A 21,835-nucleotide genomic window follows, 5' to 3' on the forward strand; every position below is an offset into this window, starting at 1 on the left:
AATTACCATGTGATCCGGCAGCTCCACTTCTGGGAATGTGCCCCAGAGGAGAAGTAGGAATTCAAACAGGTGTTTGCATACCCAGGCTCACAGAGGCATTATTCACAGGAGAAAAAAGGTGGAAGAGGCCCATGTGTCCACCATTAGGTGCGTGGGCAAACACGTGTGCGTGTGCTGTGGAATACCGTCCAGCTCTGAAAAGGGAATGTGACACGTGCTCCAACCTGGATGAGCCCTGAAGACACCACAATGAGTGAATCAGTCACAGAAGGACAATGAGTGATCCACATACAAGGTGCCAATAGCTGACCACGTCAAGGATGGGCAATGGGATGGTGGGCACCAGGGGCTGGGGAGCGACCAGGGGAGACAGTGTTCCGTGGGCATAGAGTTTCAGTCTGGGAAGGTGCAGAATGTTCTGGAGGCAGATGGTGGTGGTGATTTCACAGCAGTGTGGGTGTAACTTGCTGCTACTGAATGATGCCCATTAAAGTGGCTGCAGTGGCTAATTGTATGGTGGGTATATTTTTCTGCAATAAAGAGATGTGCACACACACACAAATCTATGTCGCCCAGCTCCAGGCTCAGGAAGAGGTCCAGAGATCACCTTCCTGTGCTCTGCAGGGCCCCTGGGGTCGGGGTTGGGCCCCTCCCCTCGCTGCTATGCTCCCCTCCTTGTGGCTCCAGGCACACCGTGCAGGGCGGCAGCTGGGCTCCTGCTCTGGGCAAGTCATGGACAGACGGTGCCCGTGTCTGCACGCCATCCACACCTCACGATATCGCAGCTGCCAGTGTGTCCCTGCTTTCCTTGTCCCTTCCCACCACCTCTGGCTCCGTGAGGCCAAACAATCTCCCCTTGTTTAGAATGACATCTTCGACACCTGGCATGTGGGAGTCTCCAGTAGAAACTGCTGAGAACAGAAATAGCAAGTGTAAAAAAAAAGGAAGGAGATTTGGCAGCACATGTCTTACAATAAAGCGTGTCTCAGACACAGCTGGAAACATGCCCACCTTCACAGGCATCCTTGAAACAGTCTACGTCGGTTACAAGTAGTGGATCAAAGGCTCAAGTTCTTGAGAAAAAAATTCTAAATATGAAAAGTTTCTCATGTAATAGCCCACACTTTTGTCTATATCTTTTCTTGGTGGACAAAGATGGTATTTTTATCTGTTTTTAACACCATTCTGTGTACTCTAAAGCTCTATGTACACAGAACACCCCTCCCTTTAAAAATCGGTTTTTGAGAAATGCTGAGTCCTGGAAACACTGCACACCTTCCATATTACAAGACTGGTTTCCCTGCCTGTAGCTTTAATATTTTGTGAAGTTTTTTAAAGGAGGGATCGGCTTCAACACGTAGAACTGTTTCCCCTCACACCCTGCAACTACGTAACTGCTGACTCTCAAGCATTCATATCGATGACCATATAATTTCAAAGTCATCTACTTACACCATTTAACTCAAAGTGGAAAGCTGGTCACATAACACGACGCTGGCAGGCCACGCCTGGGAAATGGCTTCCACAAGCCCCCACCCCAACCCCGGAAGTATCTTTGGCGAGCACCTCCGCTCCCCGTCTGTAGGTAGTCTTGTGACTGCAAGCCCCTCACCCTGATGTGGACTGTGTGTACAGAAACTACAGGAATGCGAAGAGAGGAATGTCCCCCGGGCCCGGAGCCCTGTGGCCCCTCCTCATCTCTCTTCCCTCTTTTTAAAACACTGAAACCAGGTAATATGAACAGGAACCAGAACCCAATAAAGGTGAAAAGTATTTATTACTTGATCCCCATTGGAATCTGACTCTCTTTTTTACTGAGTGTCATTGACAAATGGCAATGTATTCGTTTCTGGGGTACAACCTAATTTGATATTTGTATGTGTTGCGAAATTAGCATCCCCAAAAACTTAATTATCATTTGTCACCACATACAGTCACAGAAAGTTTTTCTTCCATGAGAATTTTTAAGCCCTATTCTGTTAGCAACTATCAAATATACAACACATGGGCGGCTGGCTGGCCCAGTCGGGGGAGTGTTTGACTCTTGATCTTGAGGCTGTGAGTTCGAGCCCCATGCTGGGGGTGGCAATTACTTAAAAATAAAATCTTTAGGGGCACCTGGGTGGCTCAGTTGGTTGAGCGTTCGAATTCAGCTCAGGTCATGATCTAGTGGTTTGTGGGTTCGAGCCCTGTGTCAGGTTCTGTGCTGACAGTTCAAAGCCTAGAGCCTGCTTCAGATTCTGTGTCTCCCTCTCTCTCTGCCCCTCCCAAGCTCTCTCTCTCTCTCTCTCTCTTTCTGTCTCTCAATAATAAATGTTTAAAAAAACTTCAAAAATAAATAAACAAATAAAATCTTTAAAAAAATACAAAAATCAAGTATATAGTACAGTATTATCAGCCATAGTCACCATGCCGTATATGAGATCCCCAGGACTTCTAACCAAAGTCTGTACCGATTCTTAAGTAAAAGTGCATTTGTCACACGTGGACAGTGGATTGCGGCTCAGCAACAGAAAGGGAAACAAGGCACTTAGCAGTTTGGTGGGTCTTAACACTACGCCAAGATGAAACCACCAGATGTGAAATCCTTGTAGGGTTCCAATCCTACAAGCCCTCAGAGCAGGCAAAACCAACATGTGGTCCCGACACAGTGCAGGAGCCGGATGGCGGCAGGAGCGGCCTTTCCCGGTCACCCCAGAAACAGGCCACGTGGGCAGAGGTGCGGACCACACGAGGGTCAGCACTGACCAGCCTGTGGGCCAGACCGCCACTCCTCCCTCAGGTAAACTGGACGCCTGACAGGAAAAGAGTGGGTGCTCCTGCTCCTGAAACACTGCTCACCTACACACGGGAGGGGATGCCTGGTCTCTGCGAGCACGTAGCGTGTCATCAGACACTGACATCGCTGGCCTGTGCTGCCCAGGGACAGAAGCCATGTGCCAGGACTAGCAGGAGCCGACAAGGACCCAGACGCGTCTGTGGCTTTTTAGTCTGCCAGACCCCAAAATGCATTCTGATGCGCAGTTTCCAAGGTTCTGTGCGGCATGCCTGTGGGTTCCATGCCCTTGGGAGGTCTGACCCCAGCACACCGCAGGCCCGCCCTGAGCACTTGCACACAGGGAGCGGAAGGAAGCCACTGGTCTCCTGCTCCTTTGTCATAAAGGCTGGTCACTATCAAGACTCAAGTGTGGGCAGCCACATCGCAAACGTGTCCCCCACAAGGAGGCAGACATGGCGAACAGTACAAGCTTGACTGACCTCTGGAAGCCAAGGCCATGGGGGCCACAGAACAGCCTCGCCAGGTCTGGGGGGTACTGTGTGGATGGAATCAGTAGCGCGCACCTTGCTGCATGTTGGTCCCCTCCTCTGACCGGTTCCCTCCGAGTGGGGAGGTGGGCACTCACCTAGTGCTGGCTGTGCACTGTGGCGTGGGCTGGTGCGGGAGGCGGCTGGGCCACAGGCTGTGTGGGCAGAAGCAGGCCGGGGGTTGCAGGCGGCAGATGGGCAGGTAGGCGGGCGTGTGGTGTGGACAAAGGGCCACGGGGAAGTCGGAGCAAGGCCGAGGGCAGCAGGGGGCCGGGCTGGGGTCAGGCTGGGGCTCCGGAGGACAGGGTGGGCGCACGGGGCAGTGGCACACGGCAGGAGCTCTCTGTGGGCCGTCGGCTGCCAGTAGGGATGACTTCACCGCACCGTTGACCTGAGGGCATCCGTTCACGCTCACTTTTGTCCCGCATGCTTCTGCAGGGGAGAGCTGGTGGGCGGTGAGGTCTCCGTTGCAGGTCGTGTGGGCGCCAGGGCCACCACTGCTCAGAACCACAAAGTCGCAGTTCCCGCTGCTCATGGCCATGCTCCAGTTTCTCAGCCCTATGAGAGATAGGACAGAAAACCATCCAGTGACAGGTGGGCAGACAGGCAGACAGAACGGGAAGCTGTCCACAGGGAGGAGAGAGTGGGGGCAACACAGCAGCATCTGCATCAGGACCTGGATGCTCAGTGTGTCCGGAGAACTCGACCCGGCTATACCTCCCACCTCTGCTCTCAGACCCACTGCTCCCCCAGTCCTGTCCCCATCCCCATCCTGTCCCTGTCCAGTCCTCTTCCCCATCCTGTCCACGTCCCCATCCCTGTTCCCAAACTGTCTTCGTCCCAGTCCTGTCTCTCTCCCCATTCCATCCCCATCCCTGTTCCCATCCCCTCCCCGTCCCTGTCCCCACAGGAAGTACAGGGGAGCACTCAGAATGGTGTACAAGGGGAGGGAGAGGCACCCACATTGCCCCTGAACCCTCCACCAGGCACGGGTGTGACAACACAGGCGATAGAGACAAAATGAAGGGCCATACTGAGAACAGCAAATTGTGCAGGTTAAAATAATTTGAATAATCTGACGAACATTTTACGTCATGGTGCCTGGGTGGCTCAGCTGGTTAAGCTTTTGGCTCAACTCATGATCTCACTGTCTCACCACAAGGCCACCTGGAGGCAGGGTCTCACCCCAAGGCCACCTCAGGAAGGCTCTGTCCCTTCAGCTTCCTTTTGCTGAAGAATGTATCCCCTTTTTGCTATAACAATAACAAAAAAGCTGATGCAAATACTCCAAAAAACAGTAAGACATACATCAGAAAATGTCCAAGGGGCGTTGGACTTTTTTCAAAGCCAACTGAAAACTCAGATGCTTGTCCATCTGCCAGAGTGCACGGCAGCCTGGCTGTGTGAGATCCGGGCTCGTGGAACCGGACACTCCTGGGACAAACACTCCACACGCAGTCACGGCTCTTCACCCTCCACCTGGGACCCTCACCTTCTCTGTAGGACTCGGTGCAGCCGCCCCCACTCCTGGGGACCCAACACCTCCGCCCTCCCCAACCAGGGGATCTAAGGGGACACGTTCTCTGGTTTTTTGGTTTGTTTTCACCATCAGGTTCGTTTCTATCCTCAGAGAGTCCATCAATCCTACAGATGCCAGTCACAGCCAACTATCTAACAACAACCCAGATCTTCAAAGCTTATCAGGAAACTGGGCTTCAGACAGAATGTCACGGCCTTTGGCAGCCCTTCCCGTGGTCTGACGTCCCTTGTAGACTCTCCAATTCCACGTGTTTCCCTGTCTTCTAAGTGCCTGCTTTTCCTGAGAAAGAGAACTTTGTAACCAGAATCACAACAATAATTTTCTCTTATTTTTGCTGCAAATGCATCATCTGCTACTTACATAAGAGCTAAATAGATTTCTGCAGGGCAGCCAAGGGCTTAATCACCCCTTAGAACATCCCCCCCCACCCCACTCCCTTTGGTAAAATGCTGTCCAAGCACCAAGTAACTGACTTGTATAGGAATTTTTGGAATGTAGCCTGGTTCTTAACCTGGAGCCTTTAAAAAAAAATTATTTTTAATGTTTATTTTTGAGAGAGAGACAGCATGAGCGGGGGAGGGGCGGAGAGAGAGGGAGACACAGAATCTGAAGTAGGCTCCAGGCTCTGAGTTGTTAGCACAGAGCCTGACGTGGGGCTCAAACCTACGAAACGTGAGATCATGACGTGAGACAAAGTTGGACACTCAACAGGCTTGGAGCTCCCCAGCACCTCTGGAGACATCTTCTGATGAAGTAAGAAACAGTGGAAAGTAAAGAATAATATGAACTCTGACTGGGTTGTATTTGAAGTAAGTCATATGAGCATTCTATGAATTCAGTCTCTTAAATCATAAAACAGGAATAATCAAATTGACTTGATAAGTAAGTTGTGCATTTTAAGTAAAGAAAATAAAATTAAAAGCAAAACCAAAAGAAATTATTCTAAGAAATGTCTATGAACGAAGCTTGGTAGGTGCATTTGTATAGCCATTCAGGTGGTCAGGAAGACAGCAAAGTTTTGATCTGAAGTCAAGGATGAACTCGATGTCCACACTGGGAAAGGTCTTTCTTTAAAACTGAGACAGACGAGAAAAAAACCTGGTCTGAGCGGAAGACAGTTAACAGGAGAGCTGATGGGACAGGGAAGAGCCAACACAGTTAAGATGACACTGTGGTGACAAGTTTAATGGCACACGATCACAAAGGCGGTGCTAACAGTACTTATAGTGAAATTTAAAGCCACTGTTGGGTCAAACGCAGTAAACGCCTGTGAACAATGACCCTGCGGTCACCGCCCACTTTCCCGGCCCTGAGCGCGTAGAGGCAGCCAAGAGGAGGCTTGAGGCACTGGCTTGGGGTGTGATGAGGACCCCCCCTCGGCTAGAAGGGTTAGTGGATCTTCCTGCTGCTCATGACCCTAACACACCGGCACTGATACATCCAAAGCCACCAGTCCCGCAAACCCTTCTATGAGCATGTGTCCGTCTTTGAGCATCAGCAGTTTGGGGGCTCTACGGCCTTTGGCCAAGGACTATCTTCTGATTGCCTTTTAAATTGTCATTTCTCTTTTCTTTGTGCCTCAGTTCTTCACATGTATCAATCAGGATAATAACCAATGTCCATCTCCTAGGACCACGATAAGTATATAAAAATGTTTTGAGAATCATAAAGGGCTTAGAAGAGGTAGGACACATCCAAGTTCATCTTACGAGGCCAGTATTATCCCGATAGTAAAACCAGACAAGGGCACTGCAAGGAATGAGAATTACAGGCCAACATCCTGGATGAACGTGGATACCAAAATCTTCTATAAGATATCAGCCAACTGAACTTGACGACATACTAAAGGATCACACATCACGATCCAGTGGGATTTATTCCAGGGAGACAAGGGTGCTCCAACACTCACGAGCCAGACAACGTGACTCATCACCACCCATGTGAAGGGTAAGAAGCAGACAGTCATCTCAGCAGATGCAGAAAAGGGTTTTGACAAAATCTAACATCCATTTGGACAACACTCTCAAGAAAGTGGGTATAGAGGGAACACATGTCAACATAATAGAAGGCATATGTGACAGACCCACAGCCAACATCAGACTCCATGGTGAGAGGCTAAAAGCTTTTCCTTCACCAGGAACAAAAGGAGGAAGTCTACTCTCATCCCTTTTATCTAACACAGTCTTAGAAGTCCCGGCCACAGCACTTAGACAAGAACAAGAAAGAAGGGCATCCAAATCAGAATGGAAGTAAAACTGCCACTATCTACAGATGACGTGACATATATAGAAAACTGAAAGATTCTAACAAAAAAAAAATGTTAGAATAAATGAATTCGGTAAACTTGCAGGACATTAAAATCAATATTCAGAACCATAAAGGGCTGTGTATTTATAATAGAAGAATTATCATAATTGCTTGAGTGTTACGAATATAAAAAAATAAGGAATAATGCTTCCTGGCTCTAAAGCCAAAATTATGCTTTATAACGGCAGCTGAAGACATCTGAAGCTTAGAAGAAACCCTGTGAGTGCATCTACATTTTAAAGCTGACTCTTCTAGTTTCTACCTTTGAGAAACTGGGTCAAATTATTTACACTCTTACAGTCCTTAAGCCTTGGTTCTTCTCAAAGTTAAATTTGAAATGCAAATTAGCGCAACCATCTACAAGAGCAAAGTGCTGCTACTACTGAGAATTTTAAACACCCTCATCTTTGACCCACAACGGTACTAGGAAATCACCTTCTGAATACACTTGAAAACTGGAAACAATCTAAAATATCATCAGAAACAGACTCAAATTCTGCCGTATCTGCACCTTGGGCATTCTGCACAATAACAAAAGAATGAGTTAGATCAGGTTATACTATGCAAAGAAGTCCAAAGTACATCTTTATGTATAAATAAAACCTACCCACAGAATAGCCTATATGGCATGAACCCACCCATTTCATTAAAAAAGAGAGATACATATATGGTTAGGATACATACATAGTTTCTAGAAGGACATAAGAAAATGCTAACCCTGTTTCCTGCTGGAGAGCTGGACTGGGAATTTTGGAAGAGTGGAGAAGACTTCACATTTCACTTTCTGTACCACCAGTGGGTTTCCGTAGTGTAGCAGTTACCACGTTCACCTAACACTTTCTGTACCACATACAACTTTTATAGTAAGTGTGTCTTCCTTATAGTGGTAAAATACTAATAAGACAACACATAAAGTTTCTAGCACAGTCACTAATAATGAGCAAAAGGTAGTTATCATTAAAATGTAAGAAAAGGAACAAAGTTATTTTACCTTAAAAGATAACTAAACATCTATTCACTGGGTGCAATCAAGCTATTTATCTATTTTATCTTCTTCTTATTATTTTTTTATTTAGAGAGAGATGGTGCACACGAGCAGGGGAGGGGCAGAGGGAGAGGAGAGAGAATCGCAAGTGGGCTCCATGCTCAGCACAGAGTCTAACACGGGGCTCAATGCAGGGCTTGATCCCAGAACCCTGAGATCATAACCTGAGCCGAAACCAAGAGTTGGACACTCAACTGACCCAGTGGCCCAGGCCCCACCATTCACTGAATGCATTTTAAATTATTTATCTTCTGATATGTACCTGCACTCTTCAAAGAAAACCCTACACAATATATTGAATAACTGGATAAAGCAAGAAATGAAAACAAAGCTAAGTAAGGAGTAAAGACAAATGAGTACAAAGTATTCAGGAGAAGATTTCAATGTATCTTATCTCATCACCTCTGGCAGGTTTCTGGAAACGTACATTTACTTGTCTGGCCAAAGCCATCTATGAACCAAGAGCAGGATGTCCCAGCCCCACCGGCCACAGGCGGGCACCACAGACACCACAGACCGTTCAGTTGTATTTCAATGTAGAGAGAAGAGTCACTGGAGTTCATGTGATTACAGGGATCACCCAATTACCTCCTTCATCTAGTCTGAGACTCAGGACACTTACACCTTTAGAGTAATATCACACACAATCACATAACATGTACCGTTAATAGAACTAAATACAAGATGTTTGGTTACATATTTTTGTAATAGGAATAAATGACCATATTAAAAGATAAAACAGCATCTCATTGGATATTCTACTGCATGATCAGTTGTGCAAATATATTCAGTGGCATGGTCATAAAGGATGCAATCAAGCTATGAAGTGACAACCGGAGCACAAACAGACGTCAAGAGCCGCTGTGAAAACCTGTGGCAGCCGCTGGGACCTGGAAGTCGGCACCACCTGCAGGGTCCGAAAGCCGCCAGCCAGAATCTAAATGTACTGGTGGACGGCCTGCACGCACCTGCCCCGTTCACCGCAGGGAAGGTGGGGCACAGCCATCACCACCGCCAACCAGGCGGGGCCGCTGCAGCTTTTCCCCCAACTTTCACACACATGATCCCACTCAACTCACGCCCAGGATGGTGTAGCTGGCGTCACCCTTCCATTTGGCTACGGAGAGAAGTGGACACAGTCTCCGGGTGGTGGGGTGGTGCTGGGAAGCCTGAGGCCAAGTGTCTGAGGGCTCTCTGCTAAACGACACTCCACAAGTGCACACGATGTGTTCTAGAACAATCCTTTGCTTCATCAGATTCAGAAGAGCAAACGTCCCAGGGCGTGGTGAGACGGGAGCGAGAGCACAATCCCGTGCTGCCCACGGTCACCTGTTTCAGAAGAGCAATGCTCTCCATGGCAGTTTCACTAAATAAAACACAGAACTCTAACCCAGTGCTTCTCACACAGAAGGATCACTCGGGGGTGTGGCTAAAATGAGGATCCTGATAGCGTCCATCTGGAGTGACGCTACCAACATGTGCCCACACTGCTGGCCCCTGCAACACACTGTGTGTAGCAAAACCGGGTGTGGAGGCTACCAGAGATCGAGGCCTCGGTACGGCCAAATACGCACAATTAAAACGGCATGGAGGAAACAACTGGGGAAATGATAACAGAGAAATGAAGGCTCCGGTTCTGATTAAGGCAGAGAAAAGTAACACGTTTTAAGTAGACATTCTAGTGGGTAACTAAGTTTAAGTATGGCTTGTTTCATAAGCTGTAAACTGTTACATGCACAGAAATAACCAATCAGATTTTAGTTATTCTCCCGCAACTCATAAACATGGATTAAAGTTCTATGCCCAGTTAAACGGGTGAGACGATCTTTCTCTCTCAAGTGGAACCACATTGAGAAGAGGGGGAGAGAAAGGCACTGGGGGCCCCTTTCCACACCAGGCCTCAAGCATCGGTCTGCAGAATACTTGTATCCGTTGTTTGCCGAATCTGGTGAAACATGAAATGGTTCCTCTAACATGGCTTGATGCTTCTCCCAAATGATAGCCTCATTTCTGATCACCGGCAGCAAGTCGCCCTATTAATATTAGAGCTGTGGCCAGAGGATAAAGAGCTTCTCCCAACGCTAACAAGGAACGACGCTGCAGAGTTCGGCTGCAGCAGGTCTGTAGACAGGCATCGGCCAGGTTTGGTCTCCAGGGATATTTTTCCCTTTAAAGGGCTATTTTTTGTCCTCTCATTAGGTCCAGCAGTTTCCTCCCAATACCGCTGTGTAGACAGTACAGAGAAAACTGAGGGTCAAAGCATTGAAATATTAACTCATCTAAATCACAGGACTGGGATTCAGCCTCAGACCAGTCTGCCTCTGAAAGTGAGGCTCTCTGGCTACATGCCTCCAGGGCAATGCCAAGTTCAAGAGCTTTTCCAGGACTGCCAGAGGCTACTGATACAAAATTCAGTATGAAGGACTGCATGAAAACTAGCCTCTGAACTCAGTGCTTCCCAAGATAGTTTTGAAAGGTACAATTCAGCATCCAAGAGTGCCAGAGCCCTATTTCAGCGAATTCGGAAGTGCCATCCCCTCATGCATCATGTGATGCAAACAGGAAAAGCAAGCCAGGGGGCCAATCCTTGTTGACACGTAGCATTCGGATGATTTCAAATCATAACTGTGACCTGACAGCAAAATCTGTATCTTTACTCAAAGAACCAGTTTTAAGGAACTGGAAAGATGGGTCTTACATAAGGAAATATGATCTTCTCTCCTTATGAGACAAAGTAAATTGTCTTATTTTTGTTTGCATTCATGAACTTTCTACCAATAAACTCGTCTTCAATAAGAATGCTTAGCAGTATCTGCACTTAATCACCTACGGAAATTTCTCACGTTACAAAGAGTTCTACAAAACTAAGGTAGTGATGGGGCACCTGGGTGGCTCAGTCGGTTAAGCGGCCGACTTTAGCTCAGGTCATGACCTCAGGGTTCCTGGGTTCGAGCCCCGCCTCAGGCCGTGTGCTGACAGCTCAGAGCCAGGAGCCTGCTTCTGATTCTGTGTCTCCCTTTCTCTGACCTTGCTCACACTATGTCTCTCTCTCTCTCTCTCTCTCTCTCTCTCTCAAAAATAAATAAATGTTAAAAAAAGATTTTTTAAAAAAATAAGGTAGTGCTGCAATCTCATAAGTGGCAGTACATTGGCAGCCACCTCCCGGAGAAATAGTGGCAAACACCCGAGCACCTGTCCACAGAGCATGCAAGCGCCCGTGGGACAGGTGTATCTCCCCACACCACAAAGAGGCTCAGTGACTGGGTCCCAGCAAATCCGAGAGTCACAGGTCACTATTCTTTTACAGTGAGAGCTCAACTCTTGGTCTGTTACATTTACATGATCAAGAAGGTGGTTTGGACTTCTGGTAACAAACACCACCTTTGAAAATGAAATCCTTTCTATCTAACCTCTTTCAATACACACACTCTACACTGATAATGACACCCATAAACTGTAACTGTTAAGTGTCAGTTTTATAAAAACTTTCATGGTATTTACAAGTAGCTTAATGACGTGGGGGGAAATCGGCCTCATAATTTCCCCTCCAGATTTACAACAAGAATGTATACAAGTTAAGTAACTCAGGAAGGTGTCACGGTGTCACAGCAGATCTGAAAACCCTGAATGCGGAAAGAGTCCTATTGCCAGATGGGGTCTGGCTGCCAAAGCAGAACCCCGTCCAGGCGGACAAGTGACAGTGCTTTCCAATCTCACTGTTCTCCTCTGTTTTCTATCCTCTGTGCCTTTGGTAACAGGCCTACCTGGGAGGAGAAATGTAAAATGGAAGCTTATCTTCTAGAGTCTGGGATAAACGCGAGCCAAGAACACCTTATTACCATCAACACTTGCGTTTCTAAATCAGTATTTCAAGAATGCTATTGCTGTGTTCAAGTCATGAGGACACTTTCCAGATATCTGTCTTCTGAGTTTATCAGCCCGCACCATACCCGCCACGTCTCCCCACACTCACCACACGCACCTGTGGCCCTAAGAAAGGCAGGCTTCTTGTATCTTTGAGTTTCAAAGTCAGATGAACTCACTGGTGTACCTAAGAATATGTAAAATAAACCCAGAGGGGCTTTCTATATATTAATATCAACCAGCTGTCTTCCAAAAAAGTTCTGGAAAGTCCTCCAGTAAGTGGTCATCGTAACCTAGGAGCCAGCCAAGACACTCAGGTCCCCTAATCCATGCTACAAGTGGTGCAGGGGATATAATAAATATAACAAGTGTTCTCAAGGTTATGAGTCTATTTCAGCACAGACCCAGGCCCGTGGCCCCAGACGTTCTGATTTAATTCAGACTGTGATGGGCTGCAGTCATCAGCATTTTTTCAAAGCTCCTCAGATGATCCCAAGGTGTGGCTAGTGCTGAGACTCACAGATTCAGACTTTGGATAATTAATGACAGTAAGGTTACAACAGCAAGCAAAAAAAGTATTCAACTTTCAGAAAATACTGCAAAATGGTGCTGCGTCCTCAACAGCATCTGGAACTGGTCCTTCATGTCAAACGAGCTTCAGAGTGTTTCGACCATCTTTACTTCTCTTAGCAACAGTGAAAAGAGTGTTTTTGAAGGTAGAAGTGTGGGGGCGATGGTGCCATAGGGAGTGAGCCTCAGTGAGACGGTCCCATGGGTGGATGTGAAAAAGTGGAACTGGGCATCACAGTTACCCTGGATCCTGGGACTGAGGTTAGAAGATCCAGCCAAACTGACTAATGAGTTTATTTAATCCTCAAGAAAGATTAGGTCCTTTGACCCCTTATCAATCTCTGACATGAAGTCCCAAGGCCCTGTATGTAAAGAGCATGTGCCCTAAAGTTCTGTGCCAGAAAGAAGGAAAGAAAGAAAGAAAGAAAGAAGAAAAAGATTTCTGATGGCATGTTAAGCATCTTAAAGGCTCCAATCCGTGGCTCAGACACCGTCAGACCCCAGGCCTGCCTCTCCCCTCACGGCCGGCCAACCGAGAATTCCACAATGCACCGGTGACAAGCGCGTGTCCCGATGGGACAGGTCCATGTTCGGCCTGTAGGATTTCCTCTGAAACCACTGCGTCAAGTAAGATGGCAAAACCTCACGGGGGAGCAGCTCGTCTGCGCCCCTGCCTCCCCCAGCAGAAACAGGGTCTCGTCCCTGACCTGGCCTGACGAGCCCGGCACACCACCAGGAAGGCTGAGGCCGGTTTTAATGCCTCACACATCTTAGAAACTCAGGGAAAACATGTCTCTGATCAATCAAATCAGAAGATTTCTACTCCCACATCCTGGGAGGCGAAAGAATGTGAGGGAATGTTTGAACCGTCTTCCATAACGTCAAACACTGAGTAAAGGACTCGAGCTTACTTGGTTTTGAGGGTGATGTGTTGTTTTCTCAATAGAGCAATTAGAATGATCCACCCTTCCCCACAAGTGCCCAAAAACCCACGTGTCTGAGAGCAGGCTCCACCCCTGTTACTCTGTGAGGTCTGAGAAGCAGCAAATCCAATCTCCCAGAGCTGCTCCCCAGACGGGCTCTGTCCTGAGTCCCGCAAACAGTGTCTCAAAGGTGCCCTTCAGTCTACGCCGCAACCCCTCCACGTATCTGCACAAAACACAACTGAAGACACTCTTTTGCTTAAAGGACCCGAGATTTAACTAGAGCTTAGGAAAACATCAACTTCATAAAGACTTTCTTCTTCATTGAGCTGGATCCGTAGGTTCACTCTTTGTGAGAGCCAGGGTACAAGTCTCATAAACCCTCTGGTCGTTACCCCCATCATCACTGCAAGTGCCCCTGACCTTTACCTGCCCGCCCACGTGTAGCAGATGAGCTGAAATCACACTGACCAGCGACCCGGGACCTCGTTTGCTCGCAAAGGTAATCAAATTGTGTCTTTCAGTTACACAGGAGCATGGCCTTATTTAGCAAGCATGTATTAAGCTCCTTCTGTGTTCACCGCGAATGTTTTTCTCGGAATCTGCACATGTGCCTGCTTGCTGGCGATTAGAACAATAAAGAACAGAAATCAAGACAGAGCAAACAAAGGCCACCTCTTCCCAGTCCTGCTTCTTTAAGTTTTACTTTAGATACTTTGTGTTTTTCCCAAGAAGGTTGACAGGCGAGGCAGCTCGTCTGTCCTGCCCTCCACACCCACGTTTACTTCCCGGGTTGGGGTGTGATTAGGACTTGCCGGCGTAAACAACAGGCAGCACTCACAGAGCCCATGTGCCATGGCAGCTGGCCGCGCTCGGGGTGATGGGGGAGGGGGGCCTGCTCCCTCCCAGCCAGCCGCCACGCACACGCACAGGATGGGTGTGCAGACCGCTGGCACACGTGGCCACAGCGGCTGGCTGGTTCCTTATCAACTATGAAGACAACGGGATCAGGCTAACACGTTGGGAGGTCCGTGCTGGCACACGTATTACCTTCCAGGCCAGGTGACAATAACAAGGGTTTCCTCAGCTGCCCTGCAGGTCCATCATTTCAGACACAAACAGTTTTCACCATCAGTGCAGACAGTTCATGCTCATAATCCTACAATCACCTCTAAGATGTAAGGCATAGAAAATACATAAAAATTGTCTGCCTTATTTTTGCATGCCAAAACAAAAAGTTACAGATGAAGTATAATCTGCTACAATATTCCAATATTCAAGACTGGGGATGAAAGCATTTAGTCTATTAGAGGTGCAAAGTTTAAAACCAGATGACACAATGAGAAAAGACTATTTTAATGTTTTAAGAAGCAGAAACGTGTCAGCAGACATAAAACCATGGACAGTAGTAAGTGCACCATCCACAACTGGTGCTTATTTACATACTTTAGTGACTTCGGAGGCTTCAAAGAGAACTAGAGTTTTCTTAATTATAAATACTATGGCCTAAAAGAACCCTCTTGTGAGTGAAAAGGGCATATTTCATTCTTTGCCTTTCAACAAGAACACCTGTTAGAGAGCCAGAGGTCTAATGCTGAGCGATGAGTGCAGGTGAGAACAGTTAAGTGCAGTCCTCAAACCTGCTAAGCCACTAAGATTTAACTACCCCGAATGCTAAAAAGAAAGGATAACTCGGTAATGCGATAGAAACACTAAATATCACTACAACCGCATTCAGGGCTACAACGTGCAAATGTGCCAAATTAACACACAATGTTGTATGTCAAATATATTCCATACAAAAGAAAAAGAAGTAAATATGGCCAACATATTAAAATGCTTACAACGCAAAAAAAAAACAAACCCCAAAATGTAATCGACTCAAATACAACTTGCTGGTTTGCCCAGCCTGTGTGTTTCGATGAATACTGCTGAAAGAATCTTGCTGTGGAAACTTCAATCCCAAGTGGGGATTCAATCTTCACCAAGCTTCTATTTTTATAGGTTGGAAGATGCTAAAATTTTAACCATCGTTCTACAATATTTAATTCACAAAAGCGATTAAAGTAATTCCTGGCGTTCTATGCCTACTTTTACACCAGCTACAAATAAGAGAAGCACAGATTTTCAAAATGCTCTCATTTAGAGCCTACGGAGACTCCTGAAGTATGAAACAACATGAACTACTTTAAACCTGAGGTTCCCTCCCCACTTACTGAAAAAAGCACATGTTAATAAACCCAGGAAACGGCCAATCTTACCTTACAGTGCTAGACTCAAGTTCAAATAAGCTGTGTAAGACTGTAATGCATTGACATGCCACTCAGAGTTCACTGTGTGTGGGGGGGGGGGCGCCTAGGAGCGGAAATTTTAAATCTGATCTTAGAAGCACAGAACAAACAGTTCAGTTTTTAAACAAACTCTCAAAATAACTTCACAGATAAAGAGGCATAAGCGAATGCATTACCTTCAGGGGCAAAGAGGAACTCGTAGTCTGGGTGCAGCAGCGGGGCAGAGCAGAGAGGCAGCTGAGGGAGCTGGCAGGCAACTCAGCGCTGGGCGGAGGCGGGTCCAGCTGGACTTGCAATCCTAGCTCTGTGACGGGGCAGGAGAGGTCTCCCCTCCCTGACCCGAGGGGGAGGGTCTCAGCACTGCTAAGGGCTGGGACCCACAGGGGCTGGATCTGAGCACAAGGTCAGCAAGCCAGGATATGAAGGGGACATGTCATTTCCAGCCTTTTCCGGTTTCTATGGGGAAACTGTTAGCAAGGGCTGTTTTTAGTTATCACTTCCTTTGATCTCTTGGACTCAAAGTTACTTAGTAGATTAAAGCCATGTTAGCTGGTATTATTTGCTTATTTAGGCTGACTTAAGTGTTACAGATTCAGTTCTCTGACACTGTGGCTACTACAGCCAAACTAACACAAATACACACCAATCCTGTTTATTTCCAAGTTCCGGGATTCTTCTGTTCTTTCACAAATGGCTCTTGAGACCCAGCTTTTAGGGCAGAAAGTTCGAAGTTTTTCAAAGAGGCAAGGTTCTCTTTATGAAAGAGGAAAGTTATGTTTCAAGCAGTTAGGTGTTTCCCTTCCATTCTCCTAAAGAAAACAGCAGTTTGTTAAATGAATTTGACACTACTTTTATAAATTTGTGGCCCTGATGATGCCATTATTTTAAACAATTATTATTCCACAACCACAATGTAAAACCCTTTTAAACACCTGGTATCTGCAAACAAATACTTTACATTTACATCCACTGGCAAACAAGTGAGAACCTACTGAAACTGTGAAATCTAACTCTTCAGACTTCTTTCATTAAAAATGTATAAACAACTTTCTGAACAGGCTCTACTGATTCATTATCTAAATATGGCATGTTCAAAATTAAAGAAGTTAACACCAAAAGCACAAGAAATCTAAGAAAAAATAGATAAAATCAGACTTCATTAAAATAACAAAACTCTAGTACATCAAAGAACATTATCAAGAAAATGAACAGACAATCCACAGAAGAGGGGAAAATATGTGCAAATAATGTATCTAAGAGGCCAGTAACCACAAAATAGAAAACCTTAATGACTCAACAATAAAAACCCAAATAATATAATCTAAAAATAGTCAAACTTTTGGGATAGACATTTTCTAAAGAAAATGTATGAATGATTAATATGCACATGGAAAGTTGCTCAACATCACTAATTAGGGAAGGTGTCAGATAAAAGCATGAGATAAAGCATGTTTCTCATTTCACATGAGAAACATTGAGATGCCTTAATGGGAAAGAAGGAAGAAGGAAGGGAGGGGAGGAGGGAGGAAGGAATTGGGGAAAAGAAGAAAGGGTGAAAGGAAGGAAGGGGTAAAGGAAGGAAGGGGGAAGGAAGGGAGGGGGGAAAGGATGGGGGAAAGGGAGGAGAGAGGAAGGGGTGGGAGGAAGAGGGGAGGGAAGGGGAAGAAGGGGAGAAGGGGGAGAAAGAAAAGATGGGGGAAAGAGGGAGGAGGGAAGGAAGGAAGGGAGAAGGGAGGGGGAAGAAGGGAGTGGAGGAAGGGGGAAAGGAGGGAAGGAAGGCAGGGGGGAACAGGGGAAAGACAGGGAGAAGGAAAGGGGTGGAGGGAAGGAGGGAGGCAGGCAGGCACGAAGGAAGGAAGGAAGGAAAGGTCTCGCTGTCTGCACACAAACTAAGCAACAACATGCCAAGCAAGCACAGGGGGTCATCTGTGTTCCTGGTCCCAGATTGCAAATTTCGATCCTGAAGGTGCTTTCAAGGTACTTCTGACACATGGAAAATTCGAATCCTGCAACATTCATGTTCCCAGGTGCACTGAACAAAGTGACCCCCTGCCCTGCATACTGTATCAAGTGTTCTCTTCTCTACCTAGTGCCATGTTGTTCACGTTTCTGTGCTTTTTGTTAGCAATTTCACCATTTAAATTTTTTTCAGTTTATTTTGAGAGATAGAGCAGAGAAGGGGCAGAGAGAGAGGGGGAGAGAGAATCCCAAGCAGGCTCTGTGCTGTCAGTGTATAGCCTGATGCGGGGCTCGAACTCACAAACCGTGAGATCATGACCTGAGCCAAGTCCAAGAGTCAGACGCTAATCCACTGAGACCCCCAGGTGCCCCAGCAATCCCCGAAGGGCAGTGTGCCGTGCTGCCTCTTGTTCCTAAACTCAAGGTGGGATGTGATCTACGGAGAAACGCAGAGTAGCACGTGAGCTCGATGTCAGTGTCAGCAACGTGGGAGAGGTAAGGAGCCTTCTGACATACACATGCACTAGACAAGTCACGTATTGACTCGTTGTCCAGAACACAACCAAGGCTCGGAGGCACCTAACCCCGCACATTCCTGATTTGGTGCTTGTGTGACCGTGTGGGGCGCAGACACCACGACTGACACGAGAACCGGAACACCTGCTCGTGGACGTCGGCAGTGAGCCTCCTTCACCACTGCGAGGACACAGCTCATGTGTCCGTGAGCGATGCACACACGAGACGCACGAGCACTGCTCAGCTGTATAGAGACACGAGGCAGACACAGCGCTAGGTGAAAGCCTAACAGGAAAGGTCACACGCAGTATGGTGCCATGTATGTGACACGTCCCACTACTCACATCTACAGACACAGAGAGTACACGAGCGGCCAGGGCGACAGCACCGGGTACGGAGTTTCTTCTTGGGGATAAAATGCCCTGGAATCAGGAGCGGTGATGGCGCACGGCCTTTTCCCTACTCCACAACCCACTGACTCTTACACTTGAAATGGTGAATTTTATGGAATATGAATTTTATCTCCATAAAAGGAATTTTAAGGAAAGTATCATGCTGTGGCCATTAGACCAGTGGTCCTCAAAGTCCCATGTGTCAGAGCTTCCAGAAAGGCTGGCGAGCAGGTGGCCGGGCATTCCCCTCCCCCATCGGTCGGATCTGGGGTTGGGGCTGGACCCTGAGAACCTGCCTTCCTACAAGTCACCAAGCAATGCCGAGGCTGCTGCTCTGAGACCCAGGTGTTGAGCCACCACATTAAAGACACTGTACAATTGTCAAGTCACTATGTTGAACCTGTGAAACCAACACTTTATGTCAACTGTACCTCACTTAAAAATGAAACCGCTGTAAACATGGAGAAAAAATACAGACAGTGTATGAGCTCCTCAAGGGTAGGAAGGTAACTTTTAGGCACTTATCTTCTAAATTTACAAAAAAGAGCCCATGTTAGGGAAAAACAGACAACAGGGAAGAGAAGTGTTAACTCAAGTAAATACATTAAAACGTTAGTCTCTGAAGTCACAGGGTATGTGGACTCATTGTCATAGTACGTCAAAGACCATAATACCAAAAAATCTTCAAAAAAAGAAATACAGAGTTAAAATGAAACTGAAGTTATTTTAAATCTCTTCATCATTGAACGGGACTTTGGTTTAGTTTATCACAGCAGCGACTCCCACCTCACGGAGCTCGCTGCTCCAAGAAATGCAAACACGGAGTCTAGAGTTGTTGACCCCATAAATTGCCCCGAGAAACCCGTTACATTAGTTTCGGTGTCACAGAAGCCAAAGACCTGCACTCTCCAACTCGTAAACCTGCAAATTCTTATTTATATCTTTAACCAAGTCACTGATTTGTGTATTTAACTACTTCATTGAAGAATGCTGCTTCAGGGAGGGAGGGAGGGAGGGTGCCTGGGGGGCTCAGTCAGTTAAGCATCTGACTCTTGATTTTGGCTCAGGCTATGATCTCACGGTTGGTGGGTTTAAGCCGTGCATTGGGCTCTACACTCACAGCACAGAGCCTGCTTGGGATTCTCTCCCTCTCTCTCTGCCCCTCCCCTACTCACTTGCTCTCAAAAAATAAAAATAAATGACGCTGAAATGTCAGCGAGCACTTGGCAGACACACCTAAGTGCACAGAGAAGATGGAGCGCCGTCTGGCGGCAGCAGGTGTCGGCTCATGCAGGGGGCCCCCAGGCACCCCTGTGCCCTACGCTCCCTCCCAGGGACCTCCCAGGACCACCTTCATCCCTTGTGCTTTGCCAGCTGCTTCTTCATTCATTTGCAAAACTGCTGAGTTTCTCCCAGCCCAGAAAAGGGACCCTTGTGTGGCCTGCTAGTGTTATGGCTGCTAGGCCGTCTGTCCCCTCCTTGATGGGACGTCTGTCCCCTCCTTGCAGGGCCGCCCTTCTAGGTCCTTCTCAGTCTCACCCACCATCTGATGAAACTGTTCCTTCAGAAATGGAAGTTGATGGTCCTCTGTCAACATTCACTTTCTCCACTTCCTAACGTCCCTGCAAGAGTCTTCTCTTCACTCTGTCTCCACTACTCAAATGTCCTCCAGTTTCTGGGACCCCCAGTCCATTTCCTCGGGGGGCCCTGGTAATTCTTGTGTTCTAAATCTTGGCAATACCCACGACTCCTGTCAGCCCTGTGTCCTGCCAGCAGCTCAAACTCAAGAATCTCAAATACACTCGCCCCCCTTGTCGGTGGGGGACGCCATCAAGACCCCCCCCGGGGGCGAGGGAATCGGCAGATAACACGAATCCCAGTGACTGTTCTTCCTGCATAGACACGCCCCAACGAGGCTCCTGTATAAACGGGCACAAGGTGGGGATGAACAGCAAGAACCAGGACAAGGCAGCGCGGAGGCCACAACCACCTGTAAGAACTGCTCACGGAGCACCCTCTCCAAACACCCTGCTGTCCCGCCTCCCTCCTCACTGTGCGGATGGGTGAGGGGGACAAACCTGCGTGGGGACAGGCGCCAGATACCAGGAGTCTGGGGACAGGCTGCACGTGCCTAGGACAGGTGCCTGGGACAGGTGCCTGGGGACAGGCATCAGGGGTTAGGTGCCAGGCGCCTGGGACAGGGGGCAGGTGCCTGGGGACGGACGCCAGGCTCCATGCCAGGGGACAAGTCCCAGGGGACAGGCACCAGGGGATGGTTGCCTGGGGACAGATGCCTGAGGACAGGCTCCAGGTGGCTGGGGACAGGTACCAGGCCGCCTGTCCGTAGGAGCATCACCCATGGCTGAGCACCGGTAACTGAAACTGCAGAAAGCTACACGCAAAGACGGGGGCTGCTGTATAATCATGTCTCAACCCCAAGCAACCTCTTGATTTCCTGTGTGTGTTCACCCTCTCAGTCACATGAGCCCCAAATTCCACACCATCTTCCTGCTGCTTCTGCACCACAGTCCACCCTCGGCCACCTGTCCTGCAGCCACAGCTGCGCATCTGCCTCTCCTACTGCACCTCCTCCGCATCCCACCCCGCCTGCCCTCATCCTGCAACCAGGGCCTCTGGACTCCCCACCATCACCTGGCAACCTGACCCCGATGCCCCCACTCTGGGAGACCATGAGCAGTGACCCCTGCCCACGGGTGGAATTTAAACTCCCCACTAACCACAGCTACCTGGGGTCCCCGCCTACAGGGCTGCACGGCGCCGGGACACACACACACTCGGCAGCTCAATGATCACGCTTTCTTCCCCACAAAAGCCTCTCCGCAGCTTTTCATGCGTCTTGGCCCATCCACTCTTGACAACGTGACCCCGCCTCCATGAAGCTTTCCAGATTTCCCAGGTGAGAGGCCCCGTCCTCCCACTCTGAGTTACCCTGAGTCTCTTACAGCACTCAGCTCCTGTTAAGTTTCTGATCTTGTCTTTTTTACACCTCTTGTACTCTCTTAATCTGCACCTAACCCCACAAACACTATTATTGTCACTTTTATACCCCCCAGGAAGATCTAGTACATAGCAAGTACCTGACAAATATTGGTTGAAAAAAA

General features: G+C 47.8%; 1 protein-coding gene across 8 annotated transcripts in view; it reads right to left on the minus strand.

The window, feature by feature from the left end:
- Window positions 1–21,835, minus strand: part of DISP1 (dispatched RND transporter family member 1) — a 117,512-nt gene that overhangs the window by 42,837 nt on the left and 52,840 nt on the right. For 3 of the 8 annotated variants that reach the window (XM_029934950.1, XM_029934948.1, XM_029934947.1), the window contains one exon: window positions 3,405–3,864. In XM_029934950.1, coding sequence (XP_029790810.1) covers window positions 3,405–3,847 — 443 coding nt within the window. In that variant the 5' untranslated portion in view covers window positions 3,848–3,864. Of the gene's footprint in view, window positions 1–3,404; window positions 3,867–15,816; window positions 15,838–16,022; window positions 16,167–21,835 lie in introns of those variants that run through there. The other 5 variants (XM_029934951.1, XM_029934952.1, XM_029934949.1 and 2 more) reach the window with 5 other exon arrangements.

The sequence above is a fragment of the Suricata suricatta genome, chromosome 3 (assembly GCF_006229205.1).
Source record: "Suricata suricatta isolate VVHF042 chromosome 3, meerkat_22Aug2017_6uvM2_HiC, whole genome shotgun sequence".
Classification (NCBI taxonomy): domain Eukaryota; kingdom Metazoa; phylum Chordata; class Mammalia; order Carnivora; family Herpestidae; genus Suricata; species Suricata suricatta.